Source organism: Falco rusticolus, chromosome 4, assembly GCF_015220075.1.
Source record: "Falco rusticolus isolate bFalRus1 chromosome 4, bFalRus1.pri, whole genome shotgun sequence".
In the NCBI taxonomy this organism is placed as follows: domain Eukaryota; kingdom Metazoa; phylum Chordata; class Aves; order Falconiformes; family Falconidae; genus Falco; species Falco rusticolus.
Window position 1 is genome coordinate 77749817 of NC_051190.1, and position 18118 is coordinate 77767934.

Here is an 18118-nt window from a genome sequence, read left to right on the forward strand (position 1 = left end):
CCAGGGTATGCAGTTCTCATCACTTCACGCATCTCCCTGGAATCCTCCCTTGCAAATCAAAGCACAACAGATTTCTTTAAACCTGGATACGGCCAGACTTTGGATTACTTGGAAAGTGCTGCTACAAGTTCCCAAGATTAGAAACTGTGGTGAAAACCAAATGTACCTTTGTTTTTTCTTCAGTGAAACTGCAGAATTGTAATATTTAATTTGGTTTAGGTACTTCAAGCTGAAAAAAAGCATACACTCAAGTGTAACAACTATCAGTTAATATATAGTGAATGTCCTTGGCTGATGTTCCAGTTCATACACTGTCCCATGTTCTTGGAGATGACACTTGGGAGCTTTGAATTGACATTACAAAGCAAGTCCTTTGAGGATGACTTCCTAAATGGGATGCAGAGGCATTCTAACATATTTGACACAAGTCTACTGTGATGGAGTGACTGGAAATAGTCAGGCAAACTCTACATTTGTAGGCCATTACTAAGGTCCACCTACCTGCTTAGTCTTTTATCTCATATGATGAGGAACACTGAGGGTACGTATTCTGCAATGAGGGTTAACTTTTATATGTGTAGATAATAACCACTAAACATAAAAACATGCATCCGTAAGCTGGACTACATGCCACGTATCATGGTCAAGGTACATAAAAAAGGAATCCCACATTTTTATCTCAGGTCTTTGCCAGTTAGGATACCAGAACTACTCACAGCTACTAGACATTCTTCTACAAATGGTGTCAGCATGTGGGGCCGGATAGTGACCATAATGTCCCTGAAGTCCATAGCGGTGACTCTTCCAGCCTGAGCATTGTCTCGCTGCACAAAAGCTTGTTTTGCATGTTCTAACTGTATCTCCTGAAAACATATGGGGGAAAAAACCCAAAAGTTAAGTTCAAAATCATCACCTTAATAGATTTTATATACAAGATACCTCACACTTAACAAAACACAATTATACGTAATCTAATTTTAACTGGATATTGTATGTGTAACTTTCAGCCTTTCTACCAGTGGCATAAATGGTCTCCATCATTGAGCCCAGTATCTATGACAACCATCATGATTTCTTTGCTGTCTGGACATTAGGTCACACAATTCATTTAATTGAAAAATGAGGACATGTATCAACACACCAGTGCAGGTAATCTCCCACTCGTGAACACTAAAATGTCCCATGATATGCATTAGCCATTTTGTTACGTGTGTCACAGCAGGTCAAAATACTTTCTGTAAAAGTATTCACGACTTCTTGAACAAGGACAATACAAGGATCAGAGATTTCCATGTAGACACCCACTAATCTTGAAAGCATCCCCTCAAAAAGCATCCTCATTTAAAACAAAGTTATTTATCTGCAAAAGACACCAGCAGTTTAACGTAGAATTTCTTGTATCATGACTGATGAAAGCTAGTTCTCAGTATTTCAGCACTAGTAACAGGCAGAGATCAATCACAAGTGTTATCTGATGCAACCACCTGATAATCTCATTTTGTGATTCAAATGTACCCCTGAGAGGAGAACAAAGGCATTTGATTTCCCAAAACTATCTTTTCCTACTGTGACCCACACCCTTTTTTCACAAATTACTGTTAGACTACTCTCTTATTTTTTAATTTTTCATTTAAAAGGAAAAATCCTGCACAGATAGTAACTTGATAATACATATGAATTTTTTGTTCAGTTCTACAGGTTTGCCAAAACCAGAAATATCTTTTGGTGATGCAGTTAAGACTTCCCAATCTGTATTTCTTTGCCGAATGGAGGAAAACAAGTCGTTGCCATGTCCTCCCTTTAAATTTTCATAAAAGGCTTATAAAAACTTCTTCACTGGAAATACAGTGCTTAGTCTGAATACATATTCAAACTCAGTTATTCAGAAAATGGAATCAGAGCAAAAGTATGTCAACAATACTAAGCAAGTCTTGCAGTGGACCATGATGCTATCCTACTATTTCTATTACATTTGCAAACATATGCTTTAAAAGTCATATTAAGCCAAGAATCACCAGCACAATGTATTCATGGTGATTATGATCTCCTGTAAGTTGGTATTTATCTCACAGCAGCATCCAAGGGAACAGAGAGTGAAGGGCGAAAGGCAAATTCAGCCACTGTGGGATCAGACCTGCTGGCAGCACAGCCGCCATCCCTCCTTCTGCTCATTCAGCTCACGCCGACCACCGATGCACGCTGCCACTCAAACCATGCTTGTCTTTTCATTTCAGCCTCCTGACCTCTACAATTTTAGCCCTAATTTCTAATTAAACCACTGTACCCTGACCCGAAAGGTATGATGTAAAGTTCCCAATATATTAGGCAGAAGGAGGAAAGGGGCAGGGGGGTAAAGGACTGATCGATCCATGTTTCAACATTGCATTTCACTCACAGAATTATTCAGAAATTTCTGCTTTTGATGAGAAATGTTTGTGGGGGTTATAATTTGAAGTATTACAATTTCAGTTCTGTCACGTTTCCCTTACATTACAGCCCCTTATGTGGAGGTGTTACCATTCAGCAATAATATTCACTCTGGCTGGATGCAGCCATGTAAGTCCTTGCTTCACCCCAATTGTGACTATAATTTCAACAGAAATTTGAAAGCAAGCAATTTTGGGAGGCTTATGGTGGGAGGTGCACAAAAACAAAAAAAACTTTGTCAGCTTGAGGCAGGCAGCTACTCAGGAGGCAGAGAGCTCTGAAGAGGAGTTAGGTATAATAAGTCTTGTATGCCTAAATACTCACCACCTGGCAGGTGGAAACATATGAACAAACAAACAAAATGTTTGTCATTAAGTGGCAGTATCACCAAAGAAAAAAAAATCATTTAGCAGAAGGATTAAATGAGAATGTAATGTTGCTGAATGTGAATATTGCTGTTTTCTTCTCTCATTTGATTTGTTTTAACCACTGAAGCTGCTGGCAGAATCCGGCACTAAAATGCAGTAAAAAACCTGATCACCACCTGCAGAAGTCCAATGTGTCACCATCTGTGAACACCCATCAGCGAGTTTGGAGGTACGCACACCATCGGTGGGACCCTGGCTGACAGCGATGTCTCAGCCACAGAAACAAAGCAGGGTTCATGTTCCAAAAAGATTAAGTGCATGTTTCTTGTCATCACCCAGCTAATTGCAAAAAGTCTGTTAGTACTACAGTTGAGTTCAAGCCAAAACACCCCATCCTCTCCTTGCTCACGTGACTCGTTCAATCCTTTTGGTACGTGTGGAAACCACTACAGAGAATTTATCCCACTTGGTTAAACACGGTCAAGGACTCAGTGCTGTCATTTGCCTATGTTCTTGTGAGCTAGGAAAGAGCTGCTTAGCTGTTGGTAAGACAGCAAGACAAAGCTGAATAGGATGATGTCAGTCTTTGGGAGTTCCCCATTTGCACCTCCTCCTTAGTTCAGAAATGAAATGGTTGAAGTATACTGCAAATAGAGAAGATTCATCCCACCTTCTCAGAAAGGTAGGGTCTTTTCAGGCTATGGTTATTTTGAGCTGTGCTACACATTTTCCAGTTGCACCAAGCAGAAAAAGGCACAGAGACCTTCAGCCATGTGACGTTCTCAAAAACCTGACCACGGCAGCAACACAGCATGTAAGAACATGCAGACCATTACATGGTAACACAGTCTCAAAACTAAATTTTACCTATAAAACCTGTCACAAAAAAACCCAGACAGATGTGACTTCTCTAATCACTGTACCCTGCATAATAACATAATAAACTCAAAGTGTTTAACTCAAAAGAAAGGCTATCTATTCCCTCAGTCTCCAAGCCTTAAAGTTGAGACATCTCACAGCATGACTATGTTTCAAAATGAGGCTCAGTAGCTACTAACAATTTATCAGGGAAATCTTTATGAGATGTTCGTAACATCATCTATGCTGTGTATACACAGCTAGTATTAAAAATACCACCTTAAACTGAAAACCAATAAAGCAAAGTCATGGTGTTCAGAGATCTGATTTGCAGTAATTTTTATTGTTTCACCTATTTCAGTCCAGTATTGTTTACCTAGACAGACTGTTTAAAGAAATACAATCCCCACTGCTTTGCAATACAAATTACACATCCTAAAGTACCTTCTCTGACTAGACTTTCTGTAAACTTGGATATACTTCGAAAACAAGTTTCTCCCTTGATGCTGAAACTCTAGAATTGCCCCAGGTAGTGTAAGACTTTGTGAAAAATTAATTTGCACATCATGGCAGGCACACTGGCACCAGAATTTTCATTAAATTGTTTCCTATCTAGAGATTTTTCTCAGCTTTCACTTACAGCTCATTAAAAGCTTCTTTAGTTTCCACTTAGATAGAAATTTATGTTGGGGTTCCATCCCAATGGGTCTACAAGTCATCAGATACAGCACAATCCTTTCCACTGGAGTAGATCCCGAGGTTCAATTATGAAGAGTACTACTTCATCAACTAATATGCTGGGCACAAGTAAATTCCCAGACAGTGTGGAAATGGATTTACCAGGCCCACACATAAACATGTTAAAATTCATCCTGCAGAATAGGTTGTATGTGCTGAGAAAGGGGCCAATGTTGCTCTTCATGAAGCAGACTTGCCACTGAAAAGATGATGGAACATGACCATATCCAAACAGATACAGATGTGACAGGTATATAGTGGAGATACATGAGCTGCTTGTAAGCTAGCAAAATGAGAAGCAGGGTAAACCAAGACACCTTGAGCTCTGGGTTTATGCAAATAGATTGCTAACTGTATTCGAGCCAAGCAGTTTGGATGCTATACTTCTGGGTATCTCTGTCACTATAGATAAAAAAGTGTTGGCAGGATATAAATATTCAGACTCCCATCTAAACTCTTCTTATTTAAAGCCAGAAGAGATCCATCTTGCGCATGGATAAAATATACTAATGTTATTTTCCACATACCTTCAGCTTTGCCAGAAGTGATGATTAGCCCAAATGCTGTGACAGATAATGAATATGTAACAACTTTGTGTGGCATAATAGGACCCAACGTAAATGAATTTGAATCTAGCTGGATTATTTCATTAAAAGTTGCAAGTTGCATTGTACTTACAAAGCAGTACCTGAAGCAACTTAGAACACCATCTGGTCCATGTTAAGTACAATGTAAAGAGCATTCACACATCAGGAATGCAGAAAGGTAATTTGGTATCCACTGTGGTCTCCTGCTGTCTAAGGTCCAAGGTCTAGACATCCTACCAAGAAGACTGACTCACGCACAGGCAGAATGTCAGTTGTCAGAGTACCAAAGGTTTCGGAGCTTAAAGGAAGACTTCTATGCCTGTGAACATTAACTCTCCAATCTGTGTTAAGAGTCATTACTGTACCCAAACTTCAGTATCTGTAACACAATGCTGCAAGGCAAGAGTCAGCAGGGAAACTTACGTGTTGCAAAGATTTACAGCTCTAGACAGTGGGTAAACAGATGTACCCAATTATGGTGACTGACTGAGCGTCCTAACAGACTGTACCCGATAGCAGACAATTAATTTATTTGAAAGTTCTTGCTGCCTGCACCAATGCTGTAAGCATCTTTACTAGCAGCCTTAGAACTTTTCCTGAATGCTTCTCACCTCTTTAGAGGACACACAGAATTGTCATCCTTATTTCTCCAGGTTTATGCTCTTCCTCCCTCTTTCTGTCCTGTATGGATCATCACCAAAAGGGCTGTCTGCCTCATGAGGACCACTGACATGTTCCAACACAACCTTTTACTCTGCTACTTTTTCCTCTGTCAACCTTTACACTGCAACTAGCTAATACTCACTTTTGCAGTAGAGCCAGGTTAAAAAAAAAAAAATAGGAAGAAAGAAAAAGAGGCAGGGACAAGACACACCAAAACCAAATACAACTTTCCTGAGAATGTGATCACATCCAAGAAAAGTAATTTCAGACAAGAAAAAAGGAACACCCCTCCACAGGAGAAAGCTTAGCAGTTAGGACTCATCTCCAAAGTCAGAGAACTCCTGCCTCAGCTCTTGCTTTTCCTAATTCAAAGAAGAAACACAGAAGAACCCAAAGACACAAAGGAAGAACTCAAATTCTCCAAATACCCAGCCGTGAGGTTACAGGCTGGTTTAGCTCTGTGGCTTTAACCTCTCTCACCATCCCCACACTTTTGGTGTTTTTTTTAAATTGGCAAAAAAATGTCCTTTTTTCATTTTGGGGTTTTCTTCGGGTTTTCTTCAGACCTCTAAACAGATTCATGAGGCAAACGGGTCTAGTACTCTGTTATGACTGTGATTTTAATCCATACATCCTGGGATACATATACAGGGACTATTCTGTAGCTGTAAGGCGGTAACACCAGAATATGTAGCCAGAGGCACTTTCCTAATCAAGTAACATATTTGCTTTTTTATCTAAAAGAGGTTCTAGTACACTATTCTGTCACAAAACTGGTCTATGTCTCAGCTACTGAGGAGTTACAATAGTCAATACAAAACCTAAGGGAATATGTTTTAATCATGTGATACCTGACGTCCTCTTCATACAAAATTAATTAGACTCTGTTCTACAAAGTCAATTTGAAACATTTGTCTCAATAGCATTATCTTAATTATTCCTCATCAAAATGATACCACCTCCTACTGTGAACTAACATACTTGTGTAAACAAGAAAAAAAGAAACCTTGTAGTCTTGAAGCAGGTTCCCATTTTAAAACTCTCTAGTGTAAATACTAATACAGGCATTAAGTATTCAGAAGGAATACAAATAAGAAACTCACGTGTTTCACCACTTCAAGGATCATTTTTCCTACTGAAGACTATTTTTAACAGTACAGTTGAAATACAGGTAGGTCTTTTTTTATTTGCACAATATTTTACTTTCTGTAAGAAAGTACCCCAAAGTATGAATAGCCATATTCCTTGCAAAAGAAAGATGGTATTTTATTCTCTGTATACCACAAGCAAAGCTAAGTAGCATTACCCTATCTGAGATACTTTAATTCAAAAAAATCAAAAGTAAAGAAGTGCATGGAAAGGGCTTGCAGCAAAACATCTTTATTGGATACCAGCACTGAATTAAATACATGTTTGGTAAACATGCTGTTTACAGACAGAAGTACTTCTTAATACCAGTCTGGCAACTGGGTCCAAAATGTTCAATACTGTTATTTAACATTCTTTGACTCATGGATTTAAATATACAAGAGATTTTCAGGCTTAGAGGTCTACGTTTTTAATTTCATGTCTCTGTCTACCCAAGCGAAGAGATTACCTTCTGCACACAGCTGCCAAAAACAAAAGACTCCACCTAGCCTGAATCAGCACTTTTACGATAAGCATTTCCTATTTATCAACACACTATAGAAGTCCACAACTCTGACTGTAAAAGCCTGCACTTGGTCTACTTTCAACTTTCCTACCAGCATGGCATTGGGCAAGTTTGCAAATGCTTTGATTCTTGCATCATTCTTATTACTCTTGACAAACTGTACTCTATTAGACCCACCAGTAAAAACTGGGTGAATTCCGCATATGTTAGGTGTCTTTTTCTATCCTTTCCAAAATGCAGCTGTACGAACTCTGAATTCCAGTTAAAAGGAATGTGCTGATGAATCGTGGTCTGGCCAAAAACTTGTTTAGCATCCTCTGGGAAGAAAAGAAAAATGTTCATTTAATAATCAAATAAAATAAAATAAAACAAAACAACAATAGAGGCAAGCATATAAACAAATATGATATTTTCAAACAGGAAAGCAATACTGTTCATATAAATTAGCAACATATTGTAAAGCAAACCTGATTTTTTTGTTTACCAAAATCATCATAAAGTTTTGAACACGGTCACAAATTCTGTCTGAATAATCTTTTTATTTGTCAAGTTTTACATTCACAACAATTCATTAGAAGGGACTCAACTAGATATTTCAAGTTTCAAAGTCAAACAAGAAAAGATTAAAATTAAAACACAATTTATAAAAAGATGACTAAAGCCAACCAATTTTCAGCATAATCTTTTCAAGCTGCTAACAATGAAAGTTTTGTGCAACTATAATTCAGGCTTTTGTATTATTCCCAGAGTTCTCCAAATTCAAACAAATCAACTACAAAAATACCAGTATTTCAGGATCCACTTTTCTGTAGTTACCTTACAGAAGCATGCAAGACAGAGGTGGGAGGGACACGGCAGGCAGGAACACAAACTTACACCATTTCTAGCACTAAGCAGACTTTAACCCCAGTTCTCTGCTACAAGGAGAGGAGCAGCACAAGTCTGTTTGACCACATCTAAATGCAAGCCTCATAGTTTAGTTCAGTTTAGTAGTCATAACTGGGCAACAGTTTATTATGGGCTTGGCAGACGTTTTGGTAATACACAGCGTTTTTGGTGAAGAAACAACTGTTTGAAACACACCAAGTCTACAATCAGTAGAAAGGACCATACACTGCTGAAACAGGACAGTGCGTATTTTGACTAATAGAAACAGCAATAAGATCTGAGGAAGTACTTGTCTCGCACGACAGTGCCCTCACTTCGATGTGATAGTCTGTCTCGGCCAAAAATACAAGGCAAATATATCTTCTGAAGACAAGCTCAAGGCCAGAGCTTCCCAGCTGCTACACACCTTCCTAATTGCTGTGCGACTCCTCCAGCCACGCCAGGCAAGTGCCAGTTCTTGTCTCCTGTTAGTTCCTGTGAGCGCAGAGAGCTGGTTCCCAGAAGACACTCCCTGCCCACAGGCAGGGCCAGGAGCTGTCTCCTGCTCCCTTCATGCTTTGTGGAAGAAAGACTAGGAGCCCAAACCCTCAGCTCCTGTCTGTCTCTGTAAGCAGCAGAGCTGGAAGCCAGTTCCCAAGCGTGGCTGGTGCCTGTGGTCAAGGAAATCAGTACAGCTTTGTGCTTGCCTTTGTCCGGAATGAGCTGGGAGCCACCTCGCTGGAGCCAGACTCTGGCTACCAGGCAGGCCTGGGAGATGCCTTCCAGCTCACCCCAGCACCACAAGCTCCTTGGGGCCGTGAGGTCCTGTCTCCTGCACAAGCTGAATTCTGGCTTCTGGTTCAGCCCATGCCAGCCAGGCACCGTGGCTCTGCTGACCTGGGAAAACCCAGCCAGGGCGGAATTCCCACTTTCAGGCAAGGAAGCAGGAAAAAGTGACGGTGGGATGGCACAGCCAAGAGCCAGGACGATGTCAGGAAGCGCCCAAGTGAATGAAAGATAAAGACAAAGGAAAAAATGGTCCCAAGCAGGTGAAAAGGGCACATGCCCTGCTGCACTGACCCAAAAGCACTGCAGTTGGTGTTACCCGTAAGGACAGCTTGTTCTACAGTGAGGGGACTTCACAGAGAAACCAGAGATGATACTGCAGACCTCTTCCCATCCCTCGACAAAGTCAGTAGTTTCATCTTTAAAAACACAGCACCCACAGATCCCAGAGAATCAGTAGCAAAACAGCAAGTTGGATTTAACTTACAAACAGAAAGACTGACCCTAGTTAACCTCAAATTCATAACATTCAGAACTTCAAGTCCTATTGTACTGTGAGAATTTTCTCCAAGCAACATCAGCAGCCCCAGCACAGCATTGTTCATTCATGTCTTCAAGCTCCATCAAAGCCAGCTTGGATCTTGTCCGCCAGCATTCTTCAGGAGCAAAATTCTGCTCTCAAGGCAACCGGAGGGAAAGCCAACTGGTTCAGGGTGAGGTCCTGTCCCTCTGCCAAAAGTCTTTTATTTAGGATGCTTCCTACTGACACAGCTCAAGGCACCTTGCCACATGTCATTGGAAATCACCTTTATGAAGTTCCTGCTTTTTGCCAGACTTCCTTCAAAGAAGGCAACCAGCATGAAGACGACAACCTGTCCTGCCCACAAACAAGAGGAAATGAAGGCTGTCTCTTCCTGTTAGCGACCACTCTTGCTTTTCCAGAGGAATGATGATATTCCCAGAACAGCTCCGGTACCTCTCTCTCACACAGAAATCGGATGCTCGCCAGTTTCCTCCTTCCCTCTCATCCGACCTCCAGAATTTCGCCAGAGCAAGACACTGATACTGTTTGGATGAGATTAGGAACAAGTCACCATTACCAAAAACTATGTTTGGTTGGACTCCAGATTTGTCTTTGTCAGAGAAAAAAGGTGCTTTATTACTTGATGTGAGGTAAAAGATACGAAAGTCTTAGCTAGTATAAAGCAGTCTCAAATTCCTTCTGATTGGGCCAGGCTCCCCACAATCTTTACTTTAACTGTTAAAATATGAAAGTTACAGAATGTCCTCTGGGTATGCCGCTGTAATTTTATTTTAATTCATTATTATACATTAGCTATCTTGAAGGAACAATGCATCTTGCTCCCCAACTCTGTGCCTTGTAAACCTTCCTTAGCTGGGGCCCAAAATAAAAATTGCAGCTCAAGAGAACATCAGGAAGTGAAAAAGCTCAAACATCAAGAAGTGAAAAAATGGTAGTTTCAGACTAAACACAATGTTTAATTATGGGCATTATAAATGGCAAAGGAAGCCACAGCAATGGCACTTAAAACATCATCAAGCCAGCTAGGAACACAGCAAGGTCTACATCCAGGGCATCTGTATTTGCCTTGTCTATTTTAGAGATCAAAGGCTACACGTCTGCTTCAGAGGTTCACATAAGTACAAATATTCCTCCAAACAGTCCAAGCAGGAGAGGTACGCTTAATATTTCCTACGACTTGGAAAACACAGACTACCACATTAGTGTTGGTATTTAGTACAATAGTAAGAGAACTCCCTTACACTACTTGATCTTTTCAAAATCATACTGTATATTGATGTCAATATGACTTGGCAACTAATACCAGATGCTTTTCTGACAGACTGCATGTCGGACTGTAGTGCTGGCAGCTGACTGGAAGATTGTCTACTGTGCTTCTACTGATTCTTTGACAGCACAAGATGGGGTATCCTGCTTGCCACTACCTTTTTACACATACCCTGTACTTCCTTTTTGCAACTAGTTTTGGTTCACAAACTCTTCTATATACTCAGGGGACAGTGTTTTCCCTCTTTTCTTGCTAGGTGTCATCATCCATTCATCTACCACAATGTCACTGATGCAAGTCTCATCTTAGTAGTCAGATTGCCTGATTCAGACAATAAAGACCATTCATACTCCATTACAAACCTTAGGTGTTTTAACCTGTGATTTACTGATCAAAAGGTATCCGATTTGTAGAACTCACTCAAAGTTATTGATCAGTTCTAACAGTATCATCTCCTAATCATCTAAGTCTAGTATTAAAATAAAAAATGGATAATTTTAAAACGTACTTTTGCCTTAAACCTGCAGCTGAAGTTCCACAGCTACCCACAAGTCGCTGAACTAAACACAGTAAAACACAGAAGCAGCAATGTTCTTCAGTAGCCAAGAGTTACTTTGTGTGTATAGACCTTTTTTCAAAGGAACCTGTTTCACAGAGTTACAGAAGAACTCGTGACAGAAAGGGCATCTGGATATCAACTGGTCCACTCTCCTGCCAAAGAATGTCCAACCACGTCAGGTTGCTCAGGGCATGGACAGCTGAGATTTGAGCATCTCCAACGATGGACATTCAACAACCTCTCTGGGCAACTGTGGTTTGATGCTAAACTGATATTTTATCAATAGCTTTTAAATCCATAATAAAACAGTTCAATTGTTTTAGTTTCAGTTTTAAAAAGGCAAAATATTAATGCTCCTACACCTGGAGCCATAAGAGCACAAGACCTAAAGGTAGCAAAACATAAATTTCTGTGTTTGCTCTGTTCAAACCACAGCTGTTGGAAAGCAAAACGAACAACAGGTTGAAGAAATTTTTTAAATACTCACTTTTAGAAATCCATGCTGTCATTTTGTCCATATTTAAAAAAATTAACTTTGAAGCTCAATTTTAAAATAAATTGCAAAGTTCTAAAACAAATAGTTCTTTGTCCCTGCGCTGCCTCTAATTAAAAAATTGATACCTTGTCATTGGTTTCTGATCACTGTACAAAAAAGTTGTTCTTTTTCCTCCAGGTGAGTTGCCTACTGGTTTCCAGTGGGGGTTTTTGGTCCTTTGAGTCCTGGGGTCTTTCTTCTCTCCAACATACTAATGTCTATGTGCAAATGCTTACTGTATAAAGAAGTATACTGCATTCACATTTCCATACTGTGACTAAGAATTACAATAGAAATAAAGCAAGCTTTGGAATAACTACAGGCACTCTTGACGCAACACAGACCACTAATATTCCCCATGAGAATATTATCTATTTGGAAATGCGAAATTTTAAAAGGAAAAAACCTGAAAGTCATTATCACACCACATTTTATATTTAAGAAAGGTCACTTGACAGAATAAGCTACTAAAATCTTTACAGGGTACAGTCCATAAATACCTGATGTATTAAATCTGACTTCTTTTGAACTACTTATTTCCACAAGTACATAAATTTTTCAAGCAGCATCACTGTTAAGTCCAATATAGTTAATAATATCTCATTGTATAGCTAGAAAAAATCTCATGATCATCTACAACAATCTCACTGCCCTTACAAAATAGTTGCAACATTCTGTAGAAAAGCTGTCCTCATGGTCTCTATTTTATGTAAATTATAGGTTCTACACATTTTATATATGTTATACCTTTACACAATTAAGCTATTTGTGGTATAGAAAACCTGTACCAAAACCCTGGACCTTGAGAAAAGAAGATATTATCCTGATGATACTGGCAATGGCAACTACGAATAACACAGGCTACCTTCCGCAAAGAGGAAAACAAAAGACAAATTTGAAAGGACATGAATTATTCTAAGTTAACAAGAGTTCCCCATGCACCGATAACCTTTTCAAACCCTTCTAGCAGTAACTGCTTCTATATCCATCACACTTAAGGCCCTGAAGAGGAACATAAAAGCATCATAGCTACAACTTGGATTAATGAAGCAAAATTTATGCAAAAAGTGTGGAATAGATATTTTATATAAAGAGATAAGGTTTTTGAAACCTGAATGTGTAAATCCCTCTCACTCTGCTTAGACAAAAGGTGATACCTTTATAAAATCATGTCTTGTTAATGGTTAAGAACTTCTGTTCACGTGTTTGGCAACAGTTTTCCTTTAAATAGCTGTAATAAAAAGTGTATTTTTTCCCCAGTCATTTAAAATAAATCTTACACGAAAGAAAAGGCAAAGACGGAAGTCCAGTTGGTCAAATTAAACTACTGATGATAACAGCTGTTTCACCATCGTGACTAGAAAATCCCAGCACTCTGCCAACTGCCAAGCAAGACCTGACCTAAAGCTCAGCGAAGATGAGAACAGAATGATTTCCGCAGGCTTTGGTCTTCACTGACCATTCCAAACAACTCCACATTTTCCACAAGTTTCATGTCCCTGTGTGCACCACCAGGTTCTACAACCTCTTCTCCGTGACCCCCATCCATCAGCACAAGAGATCAGGGTCCAAAGAGCTGCAGGAGAAAGAGCTAGGAGAAGCCTCATCTCAGGTCCTTGATCCTCCTTTCCTGAGCCATACCATAAGGACACCTGCATCTCAGTGGCCCCAACCCCCTGACGTGACTTCCCAGCCCTACCCTGGACCTGCCTCATCCCTGTGGACTTCTCTAGCTGACCCTGGTCACTGTCACCAGACCTGCTCTTCTGCCCTTGCTCAGGTAGTGTGGGGTTGTGCCCCTCATCAGTGAGATCTGTGCCCATGCCCTGCTTGCTCGACTGCCAGCTCACCTGCCTGGCAGAGCAGCTAGCCATTGCTGTTCCTGGCCACCGAAAAAGTACAATAAACTTGTGCAAAACCACATGTGTACAGATATAAATATATACATGCCAAACACTCAAGTAATATTTTGTATCATCTTGTTTTACTGGAATTGTTAGGGTTTATCCAAGGTTTGAGTTGACTGGGTTTTTTTGTTCAGGTTTTTTGTTTTATTTTGTTGGGGTTTTATTTACTGATGTGAACTTCAAATACACAGCTAGTTAGGGGTCATTCCTATCCTTCTACAGTCTGGCACTAAGTGTTCTATAATGATTACTTTTTGTTTTGGAAAACAAATGTCGACATCACATCTGCTCAGCTAAGTTGTGGAATGATGGGTAGTCCAAGTACTTGACTGGGTTGTCTGTTTATCCCCATTCACCCAGAAGAGGTACAATGCTCTGGAAGTACAAGCACTAGTATCACCTTGATGTCCCTGCTACTCTGTCAAGGAAATGGGTTGAAATAGTTTTATAGCAGCCATGCTGTAAATGAAGTAACACATTGGAATAGCTTGATTACTAAGGATTGCAAAGGAAAGGTACTCATCCCTCCAACTCCCCTCGACAAAGCAGTAAGGTCTGTCACAGCCACCTTTTCCACAGGTTAGAAGCCCTGAAATAATACACTGATGCTGTATCTTCACTGCTTCTTAATTTTGTGCAAAACATGGACCACAACCTATTCTGCAATTCTGAATAATAATAAAAAAATATACTAGCTCCTTTCCTTCTTAAAATATTACAAGGAAAGTATCTGGCAGAACACTCAAACTGAAGCTGGCAGAGTAGAAGCAGAGCACATAATTTGAAGATAATGGGATTGTACCACACGACTTGAGGAGGGTGAGGGCACTGGTACGAAAAAAGACAGCAGCTCAGGTCAGTGCAATTTATCTGCACTCTATCATGCAGCGTCGTTATTGTTTTAAAACAGATTCATTCACAAGAGTGCAAAACCCTCCATTAGTGCACCTGATCCATTTAGACTAAGAGCAGTTTCACCTGCACCTGAAAAATGTGGCTGCACATATACACCTAGAAAAATTCACTTCATTTTATAATTTTGTGTGTGCACATGCATGTGTAAGTGGTAGGTTATTTTTTGATAGGACTAGTTACTCCAAATTAAAAAAAAAAAAAAAAAAAATCCCCAAAGATGAAATTAAGCTAAAATAATAAAAATGGTAATTTTAACCAATTTAACTATGTTGAGCTAGTCCAGCTGTGGACTAGTGCTGAATTGTAACAGACAAGCAGGAGTTTCCACTGCTTAACAGGAGGCAGCATTGCTTGTGTGCAACCAAAGCTGTCGTACCAAATTCAATGCCCCCGTTTCCATGTGGGTAAGTGAAATCATCATCTGGACTCATTTCTGTTATTCCCATCACAAGATGTTAAAAACACTGGACTTTCAGAATCCAGACTGACTCAACACCTTTTTCTATACTGGCAGAGGCTGACTTCACTGTAGCTGTCCAGGAAACACAAATTTACTTCAGAACTCATATGATTGTTTCCTACAGCAGTTTAATACACAACCAAAGCGATAAAAGCAAACTCCTGGCTTAAACAAATTATCCTAAACTTTACACTTTACTCTCCAGTACAGACTTGAGAGCTCTATTTCTTTAACAGCTATTTTGCTTAGATAGATGGTATAAAAAAAAAAAAAAAATCACTTTCTTGCAAAGCATTAACATACATTTTCCCCCACTTAAATACTTGAATTTCAAATGCAGCATAAAATGTACTCCCACAACAGTACTGTATTAGTATAAAACTATTTTAGTTCAATTAAAATGTCTAACTATCTACCCCCAAACCTACCTAAACTGTAATTTTCACTTTGAGCACTTCCAATATGTTCTCAGTTTTGTTTTCTTTTATCAGCTTATCAAATCAGGTCCTGCATTCCAAATGTTGGAAAAAAATAGTCATTAACTGCTAGGTAACAGCAGATTTTCCAATTTAGAAAACTAAATTACACACACTGCAAAAGTACGTGTATTTTGCTCTCTGAAATTTCATATTAAAATTTGTAATAACAAAACACTTTCTTCTAATCTGTAGTTCCAGGACAATTTGAAAAGGGGATAGGGGAAAAATTAAAATAAAAATCAAGATTAAAGTGGTATACTGCTGCTGCCGTAGTTTAAATATATTCTGGTGAGGAAGCTTCTGGTTCCTCCCCGAATGCTGCCTAGTAATCATGTTGGTATTTTGGGGTTTTTTTTCCAACAGGATATACAGCTATACGAAAGATGGCTAACCCTCAGCTTACTGTTAACCAAAGAGTGACCTCATACAGTGGAAACATACTCTCAAGTTGGCTTTTCCCCACCTTTTCCAGACTTTTTTTTTTCTTTTTTAAGTAGCATAAAGTAGCAGCAGAAAGCATAGTATTTTAGCCATCTAAGCATGCAGTATTATGAATTATCCCATCAACTGGAAGTGCTCTCTGTTTCCTCTGTATTTTAAAACTGGAGCCATTATAGTCAATTGTGCAAATCTACAGTTAGTCTTTCATAAAAACTGGATTTTTGACCCACTGAACTGGAACAGATTCTAAGCAGTTCTTCTGATCTCTGACAAGATACCATACAACACATACATGCCAATCTGGTATTGGTGTGTATCTACAGTCAGTCATTCAGAAAACACTGCTCCTAAGTCACTAAGAATGTTCCAAAAATCAAGGTCGTTCTTTTTGCAGTACAAACGGATTATTTAAAGAAGTGCAATAAATCTCCACATATATCAAAAAATGGCTGCCTTCACAATGGTTTTTCACCTCCAGGTAACATACTAACATCTGGAGCATGTCAATGGAAAGCAAAAGCATACGGTGTTTCTTGGGCCGCCCTCATAAAATGAACTGGTTAACTCGGCACATCTCCAGGCAGAAAATGTACTGTACTGTGTAAGGCCCAACGGAGTGCCAGCACCCTCAGAGACAGTCACAGCAGGGCAGAGAAGCAGGAGGCTGGAGTCTCTCACTAAAAGTGGCTTCCATTCAGATGTGAACCCCATCCATTAGAAGAAGCAACAAAGGCTGTATAGCACCTGTTATACACAGAGGTGAGATTAAGATCAGTATTCCTAACCAAATGTTTTTCAGATGTCATAAGCAGAGTTTAAAGATACCAACAACCAAAAAATCCCCCCAAAGCCCCCACCAAACCATGAAGTCAGTACGAATCCTAACAAAAAGTTCAGCATGCATCCCCCTTTAGGAGAGAGGCGCTAGCTACTGAACAAAATTCATCTGGTTATAACTTCCTTGCCCTATCTAAACTTTTCAACAAGGACAGAGCAGTCTTACAGGTTAATTTTATGTTTAATGAAAACATTATCACAGAGAACACATTTGTGCCTTCATGATTTCTGCCAATCAAAAGATCCACAATAAGCTTCTAGTTTCACCCCTCCACTGAAAATGTTCTTACTTTTTTATCTTCTTACCCTCCCCATGCTCTGGCTTTTGTGCTCTTGTCACTTCTAAGAACTGTGAATTCATTTCCTCGTGACATAACCATACACTGTCCAGTTCAACCTGGCCCTGACTTTTGACTGAGATACGTGAGTGCTTCTGTTACCTCTGCTAAGCATTGCAAATATCCCCAAAAAAGCAGGCTCTTTCCAAGAGTACCATCACTCTCAGCGGTTAAGATTTTGGATCCAAGCTCGTCTGCTTCTTCTATCCTCCTTGGATGTAAGGGGAAGTAACACGAACTTATACACATACTATTGCATAATTGGCTTACAGAAATGTTTTTCAACATTCTTCCAAGATGCAGTCCCTTAAAAATATTTCTACTTGAGCTGCGGATATCCATAATTTCAGTTTACAGGCACCAGCCTTACACTTCTTTATTACCTTTCTTGGCCTCCTTAGAAGTAAGCAACAAAATACCAAAGACCACAGGTTTGGAAAGCACCAGATCCCATAAGAGCATAAAACCTAAATTTACCACTTTTGCCCTGAAAAAGAATAATAAAAAACCCAGATCACTTCCACCAAGGTAAACAGCATAACCTGGCTAACTAAAATAAAACACCACTTCTATGTTCTCAATATAAAATAGTCTGGGGTTGATGTCCATGACGTATAGAAAGGCTGGTGGTATGGGGTTTTCTCAGCCTGGAGAAAGGTGAGCTAAAGGAGGACATCATTGCTGTCGGCAACTACCCAACAGGGCAGTGAAGGTAAGATGGAGATGCACAGTGGAAGGACAAAAGGCAATGGATGCAAGCTGGAACATGGGAAATCACAACTTGGCACCAGGGAATTATTTTTCACTGTAACGGTGGTTGAAGACTGGAAGATGCTTGCTCAGAGGCCGCAGTCTCCATCCTCAGAGATACTGACTGGATGTTGCCCC

At 39.7% G+C, this 18118-nt stretch overlaps 1 protein-coding gene across 3 annotated transcripts in view; it reads right to left on the bottom strand.

Annotated features, from left to right (window-relative positions):
• Positions 1-18118, bottom strand: part of SLC25A13 (solute carrier family 25 member 13) — a 101492-nt gene that overhangs the window by 43391 nt on the left and 39983 nt on the right. For all 3 annotated transcript variants that reach the window (XM_037383658.1, XM_037383656.1, XM_037383655.1), the window contains 2 exons: positions 7473-7612; positions 717-863 (listed from right to left, as the gene is read on the bottom strand). In XM_037383658.1, the coding sequence (XP_037239555.1) occupies positions 717-863; positions 7473-7612 (287 nt within the window). The remainder of the gene's footprint in view (positions 1-716; positions 864-7472; positions 7613-18118) is intronic.